This window comes from Manacus candei, unplaced genomic scaffold (genome assembly GCF_025592945.1).
Source record: "Manacus candei isolate 608988 ecotype Guabito, Panama unplaced genomic scaffold, ASM2559294v1 h1tg000074l, whole genome shotgun sequence".
NCBI lineage: Eukaryota > Metazoa > Chordata > Aves > Passeriformes > Pipridae > Manacus > Manacus candei.
Window position 1 is genome coordinate 2682594 of NW_026138122.1, and position 20188 is coordinate 2702781.

The 20188-nt window shown below is 39.4% G+C and overlaps 1 protein-coding gene across 1 annotated transcript; it reads left to right on the forward strand.

Annotated features, from left to right (window-relative positions):
- The first annotated feature begins 63 nt into the window (after positions 1-63).
- PLAA (phospholipase A2 activating protein) lies at positions 64-19409 on the forward strand. Its single transcript, XM_051809027.1, has 14 exons — positions 64-261; positions 2505-2698; positions 3657-3757; positions 3848-3968; positions 4294-4461; positions 5455-5590; positions 6092-6261; positions 7780-7937; positions 9333-9552; positions 10491-10559; positions 12090-12161; positions 12746-12847; positions 15348-15512; positions 16963-19409. The coding sequence occupies exons 1-14, from the start codon at positions 113-115 to the stop codon at positions 17526-17528; spliced, it is 2391 nt and encodes a 796-aa protein (XP_051664987.1). The 5' UTR covers positions 64-112; the 3' UTR covers positions 17529-19409.
- Positions 19410-20188: the final 779 nt, after the last annotated feature.

Here is a 20188-nt window from a genome sequence, read left to right on the forward strand (position 1 = left end):
GGTGCCTGCCGGGACATGGAGTCCCGGGGAGCTCAAGAGGCGCGCCCGGTGACGGCTCTTCCGGCGCGGGTTCCGGCGCGCGGCCGTGCTGTGTCAGACGGGCGCTGCCGCCATGGCGGGCGAGGGAGGCGCGTTCCGGCTGCGCTGCTCCCTCCTGGGGCACGGCCAGGACGTGCGGGGCCTCACCCGCGGCCTCTTCCCGCAGGGCGGCTTCGTGTCCGTCTCGCGGGACCGGACGGCGCGGCTCTGGGCCCCGGACGGGTGAGTGTGGGGCCGCGGCGCTGGGCGGGCCCGCTCCGGCCGGCGCCCTGCGCGGAGGAGGGCGCGGAGGTGGCGCCGCCGGGGAGCCGCCCGAGCCCCCCCGGGGTGGTCTCCGCGGCCGTGACCCCCTCAGGGGCTGGCGGCTGAACCGACGGGGCCGGGGAAGGCGGCGGGCGGAGGGACCCTGTTCTGGAGGCGCCCGAGAGTGGCATTGTCGCTTGCATGGATGAGAAGGGGTTGGAAGGGACCTTAAAGGTCATCTGGTCCCATTCTCCCTGCCATACGCAGGGACACCTTTCACTAGACCAGGTTGCTCAAAGCCCTGTCTAGCCTGGCCTTGAACTTCCAGGGATGGGTCATCCACAACTTCCGTGGGCACCCTGTTCCAGTGCCTCACCACCCTCAGAGTAAAGAATTCCTTCTGTATCTCTAACCTAAATTTCCCCTCTTTCAATCTGTACCTATTACTCCTTTTTCTGTCACTACAGTTCCTGATGAACAGTCCCTCTCTGGCTTCCCTGTAGGCCCCTTCAGACACTGGAAGGTTGCTGTCAAGTCTCCACACAACCTTCTCTTCTCCAGACTGAACAGCACCAACTTTTGCATGCCTGCTGTGAGGGAGGTTTTATGTGTTTAAGCAGTTAGCTGTAGGTCAGTGTTCCAGCTTGCTTTGCAGATGATAACAATGCCAGTAAATCTGGGCATCTTTTTTCTGGGTGGTGTCAATAATGTTGTTTCCACCTCATGGTATTCAATGCCAAAGTATTCCTGCTAAGTTTTGCCAGTAAGGCAGTATGCTTTGAATGTTTTAAAAACCCCCATCTTTTCTTGTCCTTGCTGAGCAAACTTCTTTGGATATAATGTGAAATATGAACAAAAAACTGCACAGAAAGTTTGAATACACAAGGGCATTGAAAAACGAAAAACACATTAGGTTTTTTGATATTCGTGTTGCATGGGGTTGTCTCCTACTGAATTTGTTGTGTTGAATTCATAAAGTGAATTTTTCAAGATATCACTGTGACCAGAAGCAGAGCTGCTAAGCAATGTGCTTTGCAGAGAGTGGAGATGCAGGCTATTGCTGGAAGACACAGGATGTACCTCCTCTTCTGACTATAGTTTCAAATTGTGAACTGCATTCTGAAGCTGCTAGGCAGCTTCACTGCCTTCCAGTAAAACAGATGATTGGCAAATTTGCTGAAAGCTTACATGTGTCATTATACTGAGCTCTGCAACTGAGGAGAAGGAAGACTAATCTCATTAAGTGTGTCTTGTTAAATCTCTCATCACAAAGGAAAGAAGTTGTTAAATTGCACAGAAATTTGCAGCAGAAAAGGAAGTCTAATTTTACCCCATAATTTTTGAGGACCCTGTGAGGAAGACATGAGTAACTTATGTGGAGTCATAGTGTTGGTAATGATTATCTTTCTCTGCCCTGAAGACCTGGGGATTACAGTAGCCAGGGTTCAGTGGGTAAGCACACTGCTGTATAGTGGTTTTATTGTTTAGATTTGCCAGGAAGATGTGTTGCCTTCACTTGCTCACTGTACCTTCAGCAGATATTTTAGAATTTAAAAGAATGTAATGATTTCCTTACATATATCAAGCTTTCCAAGCATTAGACTATGGAGGATGACAGTGTGATGTGTTATGTTTTTTGAGAGTGAGGGAACAAACACAGAAGAGAAAAAAGAAAAACCAAAACAAACCAAGCACACAACACCACAACCTGTACTGGGAATAAGTAGCTTCTTCCAGTTATTCTATAACTATTGAATTTCACTCAGGGTGAAGAAATGAGGGTGCTGCTTAAATCAGTTATGATCTATTTAACTATTAAACCTCTACAGTGCTCCTCATGAAGAGCCATGGCAAGCAGTAGACTTTCTTCATTTGTGTGCTCTGTTATTTTAGCTTGTATTGGGATACATATTTGAGTCTTAAGACAGCGAAAGATTTCGTAAAGGTAAACTGTTACTGTTTCTGATCACATTTGGCATAATGTTTGCAAGGAAAATGAAAACTTAAGTCTTTTCAGGCCTACCACTGCAGAAAACGAAGTTTAGAGCTTTAAGTATTGACTACTGGGTAGGAATGCTGGGATATAGTATTTCTCTTAGGTTTTTCATTCCTTTTGGGTCATCCATAGTATTTATTTAGCACAATGCAAGCATAGTTATTAATTCAAGACTTGAAAGTACTGTTTTTGTCATGACTCTGAATTGATTGTCTCGTATGTTTAGTCTTAACAGGGGTTTTACTGAAATGCACTGTATGAGTGGCCACTCAAATTTTGTATCTTGCGTGTGCATCATACCTCCAAGTGACCTCTATCCTCGTGGACTGATTGCAACTGGTGGCAATGATCATAATATTTGCATTTTTACAGTTGACAGCACAGCTCCTCTTTACATCCTTAAGGGTCATAAAAACACAGGTATGTAGTAATTTTATTTTGGAGGTTTTTTGCATGAAAGTTAACATGATTTATTAGAGAGGAAATTAAGTTGAATTTATAAAACTCAGTTTTGATTTATTTGGTACATAATGTAGCAAACAATTATGGCCTCTGCAAACAGGATTTTATAATTTTAATTCATGCAGTGACCATTCATGGCAAGGACTTCCACGTTTATCTTGATGAATGTTTGGACTTTTACTGCATATGTGAACTCATGACAATTTACAGAATTGTTACCCTTTTGCCAAGGGCTGCATTTTTAAGAAGCAGTTGTTTCTTCATGTACTAAACTTAATTTTTATGTCAAAGCTGATTGGAGCAGAGAAAGTCAGCTTCCTAAATAAACTTTCTCTGCCCATTTTGTTGCATAGATAAGGATATAACATTAATTGGTGCTTTAAATATGTAGTTTTATACTGGATTACTGGAGCATTTTCAGATTATCTTTTTACTGAATCTTTAAATGTCATCACAGCTTCTTGGTGGTAGTAGTTTGCCTTCCAAGCAAACGACTTTTTTTTTTTTTTTTTTTTTAACAAAATCTTGCTTCTTGAGGACACAAATTAACACCTGTTGCAAAAAACTTGGTTTTCTGTGACATCTTAAAAACTAAACCTTTGCATTAATTCTGTATCTTGACTGGTTATCTAACCTGCTTGTCATCGTATTCTGATCTGAGGAGAAGAGGTCTGGTACTAAAAGAAATTTGAAAATATGAGTGGCAAAAATATTTCAGATTTTGTAGCCTAAAGCTGAGAGATTTTGAAGCAACTTCTTTCTAGGTTGCAGTGCAATTATAGTTCCCCAGCCTCCTCAATACTAACTATGCTATTGATACCAAGTAAATCTCCTCAAGTTAATCTCTTTAAGTTACTGGATGAGATTTGTGGCAATGCAGGACACTTGTCAGTTCTGACTTGAATATTTTTTCCAGTTTGCAGCCTTTCATCGGGGAAATTTGGCACATTATTAAGTGGATCATGGGACACAACAGCCAAGGTGTGGTTGAATGACAGATGTATGATGACGTTACAGGTATGAAGTTCCTCTACATGAATATAAAATGAGTACTCTGAATTTGATTCTGACAGTCTGACAAGTCTAACAATGTCGAGTTTTTTGCAGGGTCACACAGCTGCAATATGGGCAGTGAAAATACTTCCTGAACAGGGATTAATGTTGACTGGTTCAGCTGACAAAACTATAAAACTGTGGAAGGCAGGCAGATGTGAAAGAACATTCACTGGTAAATGTTGCTGTAGTTGATAATTTCACTAGGGTAATGTATTCTTTTAAAAGGGAAAAAAACAAAACATTAAAACCTTACCAAACCATGGATAAATTGAACAATACTTGGGCAGGATTTTTAAAGTCTCTGAAGTTGTATGCTCAGAAGTCACATGATTTTTAAAAGACTAAGATTTTTACGAGAATTGTGAGCAATTTTTTTTTTTAACTTCTCCCATAATGAAGATTTGTTGCCTGGATTTAGATGTGAGCTAAATAGAAATGGTGTACTGCTGCTAACAGAGAGGAAAAACTGCATTAAATTTTTCCTTTCTTTTATAAAGGACATGAAGATTGTGTGAGAGGTTTAGCTATTCTCAGTGAAACAGAATTCCTTTCCTGTGCTAATGATGCTAGTGTTCGAAGATGGCATATATCTGGAGAATGTCTGCAGGTGTACTATGGACACACAAATTACATATACAGCATCTCTGTTTTCCCTCAATGTAAAGGTAGGGTTACTTTTGTGACTATTACCCAATATGAAATGCAGTGACAGCGTGGGTGTTCTGGTGTTGAACTCAGGTAGTGTTTAATTTACTTCTTGCATCTAGTGTAAATAGATTTTAAAAAGTGCTGTGATTGACTCCAAATCACACCTGTGTCAGAGTTGCTCTGGCAGTATGTGGGATAAAAGGTCCTGGGTTAGGGCTAATTGAAGCCTTAAGTGAAACTTGGGTGAAGCAGTAGGCAAGACTGTTGTCTAAATTGCCACCCGTGTTTCAGCACTGTTGCAGAGGAGTAAAGTAGTAATGTGTGGTTTACCAGTTTGACATAATATAAATTTACATAATCCCACAGTGTGCATTATAAATAGTTTAGGTTGAGAATTTTATGTATGAGGCTAAATTACACTTGTTTTCAGAAATAGAGGTTTAGAGGTTTAGAACTAACTGTTGCAGACAGTTGCAGAAGAAATTCCAAGTCAGTGACCTTTATGTGGTGTATGGGACACTTGTGCATTTGTTCAACAGGTAAAGTGCATGTATATAAGTAGATGTGTATATTGTAAACTTCCTATGCCTTAGAATTCCTCACTGAGGAGTTGTAGACGTTTGAGAGTGCTTTATGCATGTTTTTTTAAAAAGCAGGCTTACCATCCAAAACTCAATTTAAAACAAATGTGAAACTGTGCGAGTTGAGGGCAAGATGAAACAGTGATGATTACCAAATTGTTTCACTCTTGAAAGGAGGAAGGGATCATTGTTTGTCTTGGGCATAATTGCATTCCCTGCCTGGGTGTGTAGTTTGCAATTTATGCACTTGACAAGACAGATTAGAAGTGGCTTTCCTTTTACTCTCTTCTTACAATTGAGAGAAGTAATAAATTGTAGAAAGGTTCTTTTACTGTTCTCATTTTTAGATACCCAGTTGCACAATGGCATCTAGTATCACAGGATGCTAAAAATATACTTTAGAAGTTTTTATATTTTTTTTATTTTCAGATTTTGTGACTACTGGAGAGGATAGATCTCTCAGAATCTGGAAACAAGGGGAATGTGCTCAAACAATCAGACTCCCAGCTCAGTCTGTGTGGTGCTGCTGTGTGTTAGACAATGGTGACATCGTAGTTGGTGCAAGGTATCCAGATTTTATTCTCAATATATTTGTAGATCCAAATCTGCAAGTCCTTGATGAAATTGAAAACATCACTTGGAGTATCAGTTTCATTTCTGTTTAAAAATGCAGCCATCAAAATGTGCACGTGTGTGTTAAGTTTAAACATGTGCTATACTTCATCCAAAATGTAATTTTGTATGACTTAGAGAGGTAGAGTGAATTCTTTGGAGATGTGGTAAACCATGAATAGACAGAGAATAAACGTATAAATACTGTGTAAAGAATGTTTTTGATAAGCATATCATATCTTGATTTTAAAATTATATTAAAGACAGGGTTAGCTGCTTGATTACTTCTCTGGGTGGTTTTAGCATGACAGTAAATTCCTTCCATAGGAATAATTGAGAGGAGTAATTAAAAGCAGTGATGGTCTCTTTTGATGTAGAAGTCACCATTAGAATTTATGTAATCATTGTGATATTTAAAATCCTATTTCTGTTTGAATGTTTTCTCTCCATTCAGTGATGGAATTATAAGAGTGTTTACAGAGTCTTTGGAACGTACAGCAAGTGCTGAGGAGATTCAGGCTTTTGAAAATGAGCTTTCCCAAGCATCCATTGACCCTAAAACTGGGGATTTAGGAGATATTAATGCTGATGACCTTCCTGGAAGAGAACATCTTAAGGATCGTGGTAAGTTAGTGTACTTCTGTGATTTTAGAGATGCCTCCAAATCTGGAGGTATTGGAACTTTTAATAGTTTCCAAAATTAAGGCTTTAATCACTTTCAGTAGGGTTGCTGAAGGAAACAGCTTAATTTTGCTCTACTAATTCCACTGATTCTTTTGGAGGCAAGACTCTAGATTTTTTTGTTTGTTTGTTTGTTGGGGGTTTTTTTGGTAGACTAGAATGGTAAAAAAATATTTATCTTATGGGATAATTTAGAAAAAGATAGAATTCAGGATGCTGCAATGTGTTCAAGATGTTTTGGATCTGTTCCACCAGCCATACCAACGGTATATGAGTCAGGTATTTTGCAAAGGGACTATTGAATGTGGAATTTTTTTTTTCTCTAAAATAAGCATTAGGTGCAAATTTTCTGCTTTAGCTTTTGGCTTGAAAGATAGTTTTTGTTAACTCGGTTCACACTTCCTAGGTACTCAGGAGATTCCTGAGAATGCAGTAGAAGCAGCAGTAAACATTACTCTAAAATAGACAAATACTTTTTCCGAAGGTGAAGTAAACAGTGATTTCAACCCTTGGCTCTGATCAGCAAGTAGAAATCTTACAACCATATGGAACTTTGCATCTAGTTAAGACCATGGGAGAGTATCACCTTTCTTGGTTGTCATCTCCCTGGGGAAATGATAAACTTTTGAAATACTTGACCTAAGTAAGGGTTGGTTTTGCAAGTTAGTCTGGTGGCAGATACCGTTACCATAACTGTAAATGCTGTTGTCAAGATAGCTGCTGTTCTTGCTGTGACGTGTAGTTTTGTGCTGGTTTTGGCTGGGATAGAGTTAATTATCTCCAATAGGAGCTAGTGTGGGGCTGCGTTTTGGATTTGTGCTGGAAATGGTGTAGATAACACAGGGATGTTTTCATTTCTGCTGAGCAGGGCTTACACAGAGCCAAGGCCTTTGCTGCTCCTCACCCCACCCCACCAGCAAGGGAGTGCACAAGGAGCTTGGAGGGGTCACAGCCAGGACAGCTGAGCCCAGATGACCCAAGAGATATCCCATACCACATGGCATCATGCTCGGGATATAGACTAGGGGGAAGAAGGAAGGGGGGGATTTTGGTGATAACATTTTTCTTCCCAAGTAACCGTTAAGCATGATGGGAGTCCTGGAGACAGCTGAACACCTGGCTGCCCATGGGAAGTGGTGAATGAATTCCTTGTTTTGCCTTGCTTGTGCATGTGGCTTTTGCTTTACCTATTAAACTGTATCTCAACCCACATATTTTTTTCATTTCTACTCTTCCAATTCTCTTCTGCATCCCAGCCAGGAGGAGAGTGAGCGAGGGGCTGAGTGGTGCTTAGTTGCCGTCTGGGGTTAAACCATGACATGTATCTACTTACTTCCTGTGCTGTGACGTTACATGTTATTGAACTGTTTTTTTCATTTTTAATGCTAAGCACTATTCAAAGACTTTCCTAAAGTAAATTGTATTCTTGAAATTGTTCAAACTCTTATACTCTGTCTACAGGAACAAGAGATGGACAGACACGGCTTATTAAAGATAATGGTAAAGTAGAAGCATATCAATGGAGTGTTAGTGAAGGAAGATGGATAAAGATTGGTGATGTTGTTGGTTCTGCCGGAGCCACACAACAGACATCTGGAAAAGTTTTATTTGAAGGAAAGGTATATGCAAACTTTAGTTTTATTCCTTCCTAAGTAAAATACTGAATTTCCCATTAAAATCTATTCCGGTCTTTGTTCAGATAAAATATAATGTAGAAAATAGGTATTTGTTTTGTACTTTCTTGTCATCCTTGATCTCAGAGGTAGAAGTATAAGTACTACTTGCTTCATTACTTCTGAAACACATTTTGTAAAATGAGTAAGCCAACGAAGACAAATTATTTTGGAGAAACTAGTAATAGAGAAATGATCAAGTTCTGTGGGGTGAAGCCCCACAGAAGCCTCTGAAGCTTGAGGGGTTTGAAATATTACAAAGTGTTAGGCTGTTTTCCATGAGAACAGTAAAGCTAATTAGATAGTTCCCATGGACACAGCCTTGAGTTATAAAGAGTACAAGGTTAAAGCTGTTTGGCTGAGTGCAGGTGCTGCATGCCTAAGTGTTTTTCCAAGAATATGTTTATATTATATGTGTGAGAAAGTAGAAGCGGGCGAGCTCTCTGTCTCATCACCTTGTTGTGTGTCATGTGTGTTCTTTTCTTCTTGGACCAAGACCTATTGACATTTTACCCCACGACAAAGTTCTATTTTATTTATTGTTAATAACTTGAGAAGTTAATTTCCTTTCCAAAGGAAGCGAACCATATGACTTAAAATGCAAGGCTTACCTAAAATATTAGGTACTGGGCCTTCTGTATACCTTCTCTGTAGTAACCAAAGAACTTAAAGATAGCTGGAAAATGTTTCCTTTACTGAAATATACACAGAAAAGTCTGTCTGGGGCAGAAAAAATGCCTCAGAGATACAAATTTTCTCACTCACATGTTTTGAAAGTTAGAATGTTAGAAAATTGTAGGTTTTTAGTATTAGAAGTGTGCTTTTAAGACTGAAGTTTTTTGAGGCATCTGACTTCCCTGTAGCTTTTCAGGCAGCCAGAGCTGTCCATGAGAATTATGTGGTGCATCTGTTATTTTGTAATATATCTACACAAACGTTATCATGATATGTTGTTTTACTCAGTGTTCTGTTCTTGAGACAGAGAAGTCTGGAAACTACAGGTTTAAGTTTCTCATGATTTTGGCTGAGATAGAGTTCATATTCTTTTTAGCATCTGGTACAATGCTGTGTGTTTTGGATTTAGAGTAGCAACATTCTTGATAACATACTGATGTTCTGGCTGGTGCTAAGTAGTGTTTACCCGGAGTCAGCAAATGTTTACTTGCAATCTCTGTAGGAGAGTATTATTGATACATTCTGCAGTATCACTGCTATTGATACATCACAGTGTTACAGTTTTTAGGCTTATTCCTAGGCTGTTTTTAGTCTACATTTGATACATCTTTTTGTAAAGAATGCTGTCAAACTTGTAATTTGCTTTTGTTTTTATTCCGCTTAAAGGAGTATGACTATGTTTTCACTATTGATGTAAATGAAAGTGGGCCTTCCTACAAACTGCCATATAACATCACTGATGATCCTTGGCTGAGTGCATACAACTTCCTGCAAAAGAATGATCTAAATCCTATGTTTCTGGATCAGGTGGCGAAATTTATTATGGACAACACTAAGGGGCAAACACTGTTAAGTTCAAGTGCTCAATTTTCAGATCCATTTACAGGTAAAAATTTTAAACTTAAATGATGACATCAGTCACTCTTCCAGTTTTGTGTCTTCAGCAAACTTGCTGAGAGTGTACTCTGACCTTCCTGATCATTAATGAGGATGTGGAACAGGAGTGGATGCAGTACTGACCCCAGGGTAGTGGCTGGCTTCCAACTAGATGTTCTGCCACTGATCACCACCCTCTGGGCCTGATTGTTCAGTCAGTTTTAAATCACCTCACTGTCACAGAATCAGAGAATTGTCAAGGTTGGAAAAGACCTCTAAGGATATTGAGTCCAACCATTAACTTAGCACTTCTGTGTTCACCACTACACCATATCCCCAAGTGTCATATCCACATGTTTCTTGGATGCTTCCAGGTTGATGATTCTACCACTTTCCTGAACAGTCTATTCTAGTGCCTGACAACCCTTGCAGTAGAAAACTTTTACTTATATCTAATCTAAACCTCCCCTGGTGCAACTTGAGACCATTTCCTCTCATCACTTGTTACCTGGAAAAACAGACCAACCTCCACCTTTCTACAACCTCCTTTCAGGTGGTCGTAGAGAGCAATGTGGTCCACCCTGAGCCTCCTTGTCTCAGGGCTAAACACCCTCAGCTCTCTAAGTCCCTCCTTATAGGACATGCGCTCCAGACCCTTCACCAGCTTCATTGCCTTTCTCTGGACTCGCTCCAGTCTGGCTTTTGATTTGGTTGTGTCCAAGTATATAGCACGTATGTGCCAGAAAACAAACTTCTGACTCTCAGTTAGTATGGAAGAATTTGTTTGCATCAGGGGATAGGATCAGATTTCCTATAATGCCACAATAAACAATAAGACATATATGATGTTTGGCTTTATTTCTGAGCTGCTTCTGGTTGAAAAGTACTGACATTTGAATAACATCAAGCTGTGTTTAATAGTCACTGGTTTTCTTGCTGTTTCACTAGGTGCTGGACGTTATGTTCCAGGCTCTTCATCTGGATCGAATACAATACCTGGGGCAGATCCATTTACAGGTAATGTAAAATTCGTAATTTGTCTGGCTAGCATGTAAGATGCGTATTTTAATCGTGTTCAGTTGTATTCCATGTTCGGCTCCAGATGGCTGTTTCTTGCAGCTCTCTGGGGCAGTAGTGTGGGACTGCCTGGTAAGGTGGGCTCTGCCACTGTCAAAGCATATGGAGATCTGTTCAATAGCAGAGAGCCCTCTGCTGTCTGTTCTGCCTCATGTCACTCTGCTCTCTAAAGCAGAAGGGTAAGGACATAAGATTTTTGTTTTGCAAAAATCCATACGCAAGGACAACACAGAAATGGGGATGTTCATAAAGGTAGTTCTCTATTTTCATTGTCACTCATTTTTTCTTATTACATGATTTTTATAAGTACCATGCACCCTAGATCCTTACTGGGATAGCTATTGTAAAAAGCTATTGATAGCTTTTTACAAACAAACTTTGCTTGTTTGCAGAGACATCCCCAGTTGTAGCCCTGCTTTTTCACACTTACCCCATCTGCGATAAGTAGCTCTTGCTCCTTGAAGGTCCTGTAGTCAATAAATGCCAAAGCTCTGCCAGTAAAACCAGCCATGCACTGAGCTGCTGACCTACGTGATGAGTCCGTTTCTATTCAAGCAATTTTGCTTTCTTGAGAGCATCAAAGAAACCACCACCTGGGCCCTTCACCCTGGCTCCCAGGGCTCTCTAATCACCCTTGATACTAATCAGGACTTCCTCGGCAATACCATTGATGGCTGTGTGGAAGAGTAGCAGGGTAACAATCTTGGTAATGTCTCTCTGGCATCCTGGATCCAAGCCTATCCCAAGATATCTGGAGATATACTCCTGTGTCAGTAGTGGGTGCCTCCATACCCTGCAGGAGGACACTCTGCCTCCTGTCACTGTCACTTGCCTTTCTCCTGGGGAAACACCTGCTGGGTGCTTTTCCTAACCAGTGCCAGGGCATTGCCTGTTCTGCAGTTGCAGATCTACAGGTAGAGCTGAAGCCTTCATGCCGTTGCCAAAACCCACAGCCTTCAGCCTTCCCCATCCTGGCAGTCTTTCTCTGTTCCTATTCTACTTTGTTGTCCAGCGATCTCTTCTCCCATGCTTTGTGTGGCTTTGTCTGTGATCTCTGCAGGTGGAGGTCTCGCCTGAGGCCTCACTGCCAGAAAGGAGAGTCCACCTCCCACAGGAAAGGCCACTTCGGGCCCCATGCACATAGAGAGCAGGTCTGAGCAGTGGCCTCCTGCTGGAGCTTGTCATGGATAAGTACCTGCCGTGCTGAGGGCCTTTGCTCCTCTGGGTGCCAGAGACCATGCCAGTGGTCTCCCATTTGTGTCTCATTTAGCTAGTGAATGCTATCATCACCAACACCCTCACACATAGGCATAGATTTAATCCTTAAAGAAGTGTTGAAGATTTCTTTATAATTCCTTTAGTGCAAGATAATCCCTTTAATGGTGATTTTTGAAAACTAGTGACTAAATACAGGTATATATTACTTCTGTACCAGTGGTGGTGGTTAAAAAACTTAACATCTTTGTTTAGGTGCTGGTCGCTATGTTCCTGGTTCAGCATCAAATGCAGGAGCTGCAGTGGGTGGAGTTGATCCATTTACAGGTAAGACATGATTTCTGCCAATGAAAAACATTCCTGATCTTTTGTTTTGTTTTTTCTTCTGACATGAATTCTGCATTGATGCAAATTGGTATTTTATTAAAAATAATGAGCAGACTGAAGCTGCTTATACTCTGGAAATTATTCAGCAAATATGGATAACAGAGCCTTGCTTTACATGCAGGAATTAGGTACACAAGCTCTTTATCAAAACATGGTCAAGGCCGAAATACTCCTTTTTGATTCTAACTTAACTGAATGCAGGTGCATCTGACTCAGCTTGTTCCCACACCCATTCCTATGAATGGCTGTGGGAATTATGATTCGCATAATTAAGAAATCACTGTTAATAATTTAAACTTGTAAGTTTTTACATGAGGGGAGGACATTTTGGGATTGCTTTAAATTTTAAACCTTGAATTTAAAAATAATGTAAGGAAAGACAGCTATTTGCATAAATGTTCATTTTTTTTTCCCAGAAGATACTTTTCTGAGTGACATTCAGCAGCAGAGAATTACTTCTAGGATATTGTTCTCTGTTAGACACTTTGGTGTGCTGTTGAACATTCTGTATTGCATTTCTGTAGGAATGGGTGCCTACCAGTCAGCTGCAGCTAAAGCTGAAAATATTTATTTTCCGAAGAAGGATGCTGTCACCTTTGATCAGGCCAATCCTACGCAGATACTGGGTCAGTGTTTTATTATCAAGGATGACTTTTTTCATTTGTTTGAAGTAACTTGACATTTGAACTTTTAACAAACCTAAGCGATTTCCCATAGCTTTCTTAATGTTTCTTGGTTTTTACCTTTTAAAATTGCATTCATCATTTTGTTGGTGCATGTATTTGAAGGCTTAGAAGTATGAGTACTTCACAGGAACTTTTACCTAACACAGAATGTCCTTTCTTTCCTTTCCATTGCCTTGTATTCTTGTTTCCATAGAATCTCTACCTTTTTTGTCACCAGTTTGTTTCTGTATATTTCTGTAAGGGTTTTGTAAAATTATTTGTACTCACAGTGTATCTGCCTTTAAGATATTAAAACTCAATTCTTTATCTCCCTTTCATACACAGACCTTGAAAATGTTTACCTGTCTAGCCAGTATGATGAGGAAACTTAGGAACAAGAGACTCTAGTTTTTAGAAAAAGTATACGTTCACCTTTATCCAGCATCTTGAAGAGGGCAAGCTCCTGACTTTACAGCCATGGAATCATAGAATGGTTTGGTTTGGAAGGGACCTTTAAAGATTATCTAGTCCAGTCTCCCTGCCAAGGGCAGAGACACCTTTGACTAGACCAGGTTACTCAAAGCTCCATTCAGCGTGATCTCAAGCACTTCTAGGAATGGGACATTGACATTTTCTCTGGGCAAGTTGTTCTGATGTCTCTTTCAGTTCAAAAGCATCAACCCTTGTCCTATCACTACAGGCCCCGATGAAAGGTCTCCTTCTATCTCATAAGCCTCCTTTAAGAATTGAAAGGCTGCAGTAGGGTCTCCCCGGAGCCTTCTCTTCTCCAGGCTGAAAAACCCCAACTCTCAGCCTTTCCTTGTAGTAGAGGTCTTCAACCCCTGTGGTTGCCTTTTTTGTCCCTTCTCTGGACCCACTCCAAGAGATCCATGTCTTTCTTGTGCTGAGGACCCCATAGGTGGATGCAGCATTACAGGTGGAGTCTCACAGGCAGCAGAGTAGAGGGGCAGAATCACCTCTGTTGCTGTGGTAGCCACGCTGCTTTTTATGCAGCCCAGGATACAGTTGGCTTTCTGGGCTGTGAGCACCTATTGCTGGCTTGTGTCCAACTTACTAATTAACCACTACCCTCAAGTCTTTTTTTCACTGCTGCTCTCAATCCTTTTTAGCCCAGTCTGTATTCATGTCTGGGATTACCCTGAAACAGGTGCAGGACCCGGCATTTGGCCTTGTTGAATTTCATCAGGCTCACATGGGTCCACTACTCAAGCCTGTCAGATCTCTCTGGAGCCTTCTATCTGTGGTATTGCTCTTTTACATGTTGTTCAAGTTTTATTTTCTGATTAAAAAAAATGTCAGAATCTTCAATTAGCCTTATCCTGTTGTGCTGAATTTTGTTGCACTCTGTTATTTGTTCAAGGAGAAGTTAAGGGATTTACAAACTAGATACTTTTCCTGGAGGTTTTGGCTATTAAAGAGATTTAGCCTCCTTTTGATTTTCCACAGGTTAACAGTAAAATTTTGTTCAGAACTTCCTAAGAGGGAGAACAGCAAGACTGGCTGACATTCATGTTATAGCAAAGCCAAGACTTTCACTTAGTCTTTAAAACATACTGCAGCAGTTTATTTTTATCCTGTAGTCTTGAAGGATAATGGTATTACTCACAGGCTTAGTGGGCTGTTTGTTTTTTTGAAGTTTAGAATCGGAAAACTAGGTTTACTGTGTTTTCCCCGCAGTTTTGTAACAGCGCATGGTTAAATACACTTGTAAATATTATGGCTGGACTGGGAGAGATTTAATAGATGAATGTTTGTATTGTATTTTTTTCTTTCCACGAGGGCCCATGGTTGATTTTTTTGTGCATACTATAAAACAAAAGGGTGTACTAATGTAATGTTGTCTGCTTGTGTATTTATTGACATGGCCCTCATTATGTCTGGAAGAACCATGATTGGCAGGTTCTTAACACTCAATCCATTACATTAAAATGATTTTTCCAATACTTGGATTTTTAAATCACAGTGAAGTTTGAATACAGGACATGCCATAAGCAAAATATGATCACCAAACTTAAATAAGAAAAAATACAAAACCCGTAATCACACTAAGGACATATGGTTTCTTCATTGTTTCTATGACCTAATAATAGGAAAGAACAAAAAAGAAATCATATTTGTTATGAAAGCTCTAATGGTCTTGTGTTTATTTTCTGCATTTTTCTCTTTATGTAGGCGCTTTCTGAAATTTTCAACAAATTCTGAATCTTTTTGTTGCATGGTTAGAGGAGATTTTAGTAGTAGTGATCATTGTGGTAATTGAAAATTTAAAATAGGAAATTATGAAATTGGGAAAAGTGTTCAAAAATTCATCACCCCCCCAAAAACCCCAATTACAGTAGTTGTTACTTGTTTGTAAAGTCCTTTTGTAGTGTTTCATTCAAGATCTCGATTTGTGAAGTTCTCTTATCAGAAAGCCATGCCTCTTCCTTTGGTTTTACAGGCAAATTAAAGGAACTTAATGGCACAGCAGCTGAAGAACATAAGCTTACAGAAGATGACTTGATAATCCTAGAAAAGTTATTATCTGCAACATGCAACACCTCTGCAGAAACACCTACAGCACAGCAACTTCAGACTTTATGGAGAGCAGTTAACTGGCCAGAAGGTAGACACTTGCAGTTAACTTCTTGTACTGTCATCTCATCAACACTTCACCATGAACAAAAAGTCTTATTATGCTGTTTATTACACAGAGTCTGTCTCAAAGACTTGATAGCCTCAGTAGAAAACAGATGATGAACAGGTGCTAACAACACTGACCAACAGCAGAGGCAAAACTGATAGTTGGTTATCAGGTTTCGTTGTTGTCACAGTAGTAAATGTAAATGAGAAACTTGATATAAACATCAGTCATGGTTATTTCATTAGCAGAGTCATCCTCAAAAATGTGTGAGACTTGTTTGGAAATACAGCAAGGAAGTGTGAGCTTGGGATCATATGTTTTTATCAAATGAGAGATGAAATTGTAGAGATAAATTATGTAAAAAAAAAATCAAAAGTAGCTCTTATTTTAATGTGGTAGAAAGGGAGAAGTTACAGAACCTCTAGGCTATGTGGTCAAAACTGCATTGATGAAATGACACTCTGAATGAATGCAAGTGGAGGTGATATAATTCCATGTAGTAATGTATCATCAGCAGTGATAGATTGGAAAGGCTATTTTGGTTATTTAGGCACATTCTGGAAAGAAAGCATACATTGCATATACAAGTATCTAAAAACGTGGTGAAAATTAACTGCTTTCTTGAAGATGGAGTTCAAGATTAATTAGCTGGAAGAACATTTTAGTATTAAAAATTTATGGTCATTATATAACATCACTTAATCAAAGTATGTTTTGCATAGCTGGGAGCTATGGTAATGGCTAATGTCATACTTTCCAGACTCTCTTTCTATTGTACAAAGCATTAATTCTGAAGATTCTGCATGTCTGAAGGAAAATCCTCAGTAAGTAGTTAGGCAGGTTCAGCTTTGATTTCATTATAAGCATAGGATAGCAATAGGAGATCAAGGAGACAGATATGTTTAAAAATCAGACAAGGGGGGATACAACTGAACAAACTTTTAGTTCAGATTACTTAAAATCATTTCCAGCTGATCAGTTGAGGACCTGTTTTCTATTTTCTTTGCAAATTTTGTCTCAGAAATGAAGGTAATTAAAATATTTTTTCTCTTTTTTTTTTTTTTTCCTGAAAGCAGTTTTGTAGTTGTGCTGTCTATGTAGGGATGTTTAGTCAGAAGCTTTCAGAGACATTTGCCTTCAGTGTTATCAATTAAAGTTTTTGGAAAGATTTAAGATTTTCTGCAAAGCACTGTATTTATCCTAAATTAAGGGTTATGTCTTTTTTTATGATAAGTGTTAATAGAATGGATTTGTCAATATTTAACTTCATGAATTTCAAACAACTTGTGCTTTACCTGAGTCTCTGCATGAAACTGTTATTGTCTGTTCCCCAGGCTACAGGGCTAAGGGCTGTATCTGAAAGAAAACTCACTGGCACATTTGCACAAAATGCAATATTAATTCTAAAATTCTGTTCTGTTTTGTTTCTTAGATATTGTCTTTCCGGCCCTAGACATTCTTAGATTGTCTGTCAGGCATCCCACTGTGAATGAAAACTTCTGCAGTGAAAAGGAGCATGTACAATTAATCGTCCTTCTCCTTAAATTTCTGAACCCTAAAGGAAAGCAAGCAAACCAGCTGTTGGCACTTAGAGCTCTTTGCAATTGTTTTGTCAGCCATGCAGGTGAGAAGCTCATGATGGAACAGAGGGATGAAATAATGACACAAGCAATAGAAACTAAATCGGGCAATAATAAGAACATCCACATTGCGCTGGCCACACTGACATTGAACTATGCTGTATGTTTACATAAAGTCAACAATGTTGAGGGCAAAGCTCAATGTTTATCAGCCATCAGCACAGTTATGGAAGTTGTTCAAGACCTTGAAGCCGTTTTTAGACTCCTTGTGGCTCTTGGGACGCTTATCAGTGATGATACAAATGCTGTGCAATTAGCTAAGTCTCTTGGAGTTGACTCTCAAATAAAAAAGTATGCCTCTGTATCGGAACCAGCTAAAGTAAAAGAATGCTGTAGATTTGTTCTTAATCTGCTATAATAACTTTTAGCACTTGGGAGACACAGTGTATGCAGAAAAAAGATGCTTCTATTCATATTTTATGACAGATTATACTTGAGAAAATACTGGGGATTAATTACACTTGATTTGTTGCAAAATGCAGAGCAAATAAAAATTTTTTCACTGTTTGTCATTTGACTGCTTTTCTGAAGAGTATGATGCACAGGATCTTTTCAACAAGTCCTGACACTGCTCAGATCAAAATAGATCACCAAGATCAAACCATCTCAGTACTTACAGGTCATCTAGATGGAAAGGTAGGAAATGCCTGTTATTTAGTGACTGTCAACTCTGACACCCACTCCAGCCACATTTCTTTGTTTCAGCATGATGAGTCTGTTTCTTGACTTGCTTTTTGTCAGCAGTGAAGGGGTCCTGAGAACTGTTCAGTAGTGCATTTCACAAGCTTATTAGTTAACATTGGTTAATATTAACCCTTGTCAAATAGCCTGGTAAGGAATTTTTTCATCAGCTTTTCTCCACTTCCTTTCAAAAGCTAGCTGTTTGTGGCTCTTACTGTTTTTTAACCCAAAACTAGGGGACTTCTAGAGGGGTAGAATCTCTGATTGCATATGGATGATGACCTTCACTCACAAGTTTGTATCTTGCAGCTTGTAAAATAGCGTGAACTTCTACAGAAGCTTTTACCTGACTTTTTAACTTTTAAGGACAGGAATACCCCACCAATTCATAGCAAGTGTCTTACTCCAGAAAGTATGCTGTAAAATTCAAGATGATTAAAAAGAAGAGGAGCCATCTTGAAGAACGGGAGAAAAATTTAGGTGCAGAGAACAGATCGAACAGCAGAAGCTTGAAGATGCTTCCTAGACGTGGCCTTGTCTGTCAGTGTTTAAGAGGCATTTGGACAATGTCCTTAACAAGATATGCCAACTTTTGGTCAGCCAAAAAGTGGTCAGGCGGTTGGACTAGATCATTACAGGTTCTTTACAACTGAAATATTCTAAACTGTATGAATATAAAGTCAAGTTTTATGCAATAGCTTTAACTTCATAACTGTGGTGACTGTGAAAAGGGGAAATAATATTTTACAGCTCATTCCAGCAGATCTAAGATGTTCGGCTCCAAAGGGGAATGTTACCTTCTACTACTCCTGCACTACATTTGGATTTAGAATTAAGATAAACTGAAGATGGTCAATGTTCCAGTTACATTTTTCATTAGACTAATAGAATGGAAAACATGAAAAAAAAAAATGGGCAAGCTTTTCTGGCACATGAGTTCTGGCACATACCTGCCTGTGTTATCTGCCACAGATGAACGTTTATGTGACCAAGAGCTCTGACTATTTTTTTTTTTTCTATATCTACCTGAACTGTCTGAATTACTACACTACTTCCAGAAAATTTTCCTTCTCAGATTCTTAGTTGCACACTTGTACTGTGTCCACTGTTGATGGATTTCTAGATATATACCCTTACAAACAGTCTTAATCATGGTCTTAGCCACAGGTTTTCTCATTTGATCCATTGCAGGTTCATGTATTAGGCAGTCAGAGAGATTATTGGGGATTTACAGTGCTCAGTAGATGAACCTCTTCCTGCGAAAGCATCTAAGAAGCTACCATTAGGAAACATGTCTGTGAAATAATGTGCCTGTCTGTTGAATTTTGGTTGCCTACTATACAATTGTTCTTGAAACTTTAGCTTTTAAATGTTGTGCTCTATAACTGTGTTTGTACATGTGCTATTTTAAAAAAACTATACTTGTCTTAACATTTTGATTTTATTATTGTGGGATTGCTCTGTTACAGGTTATCTCTTCACGTGAAAATTGTCATGAATTTCCCAGACCAAAAATTAATGTTTATGTTAATAAACATACTCTGGCAACTCCAAGAAATGGTATATTAAGAGATATTACAAAATTTGATTAAATTTGCGGAGAAATGATGAGGCACGGAAAAAAATCCTTCTTCTAGGGCCTGCAGCAATGCATATTAGGCAAGATAAACAAAGCAGACCAGGAATATTTGGAGAGAAAGACACCTGCTTCTAAAAGGGTACTGTGGTATCCAACCATTCCATAATCTAGCATTGTCTGAGGGAACAGAGGGAGTGGGAAATTGTATGCTATTGCTTGTGTTTTCAAACTCCAGTGTGGTTCATGTCAGCATGCATGTACCTAAACACACAAATACATTTAAGTACTACACAATCTGCTGCTGAGGTCACAAACAAGTAGAACGCCTTAAGAATGTCACCAGGATGCATTTTCTGTTTCAGTGAAAGCATGTTAAACCTATATTGAGGAAACATGCCAGGCACGATGTCCATGGTGTACAATCTTTTGAGACCAGAGGACATTGAAAACAAATACATGCCTATCACACAGCTCAGAGCTGGCTTGCTATCTAGAGCAGTAAACTTCAGAGGAGTTGATCTGTGTGCTGCATGGTCCTGGTTTGATGCATTGGGGGATAGTGAAAGTATGTTTTGAGAAACTTCAAGAGCCCATTAAAGAGAAGTTGTGTCTTCTGCTAAGAATTCAAAGCTTCTAAGCTAGAATGGAAGCTCTTAGAACAAGAAACAGCACATAATAGCACCTCATGTTAAAGCTTTGTTGTTAGGCATGCCTTGGGTTTTATAAAGTGGAAATACCTGGGATCTACTTGGACTAGA

Coding starts and splice junctions, on each gene's coding strand:
- PLAA (XM_051809027.1), top strand. CDS start 113: ATGGCGGGCGAGGGAGGCGCGTTCCGGCTGCGCTGCTCCCTCCTGGGG. Junction 3,758..3,847: donor GATGTATGATGACGTTACAG/GTATGAAGTTCC, acceptor AGTTTTTTGCAG/GGTCACACAGCTGCAATATG. Junction 7,938..9,332: donor AAGTTTTATTTGAAGGAAAG/GTATATGCAAAC, acceptor TTCCGCTTAAAG/GAGTATGACTATGTTTTCAC.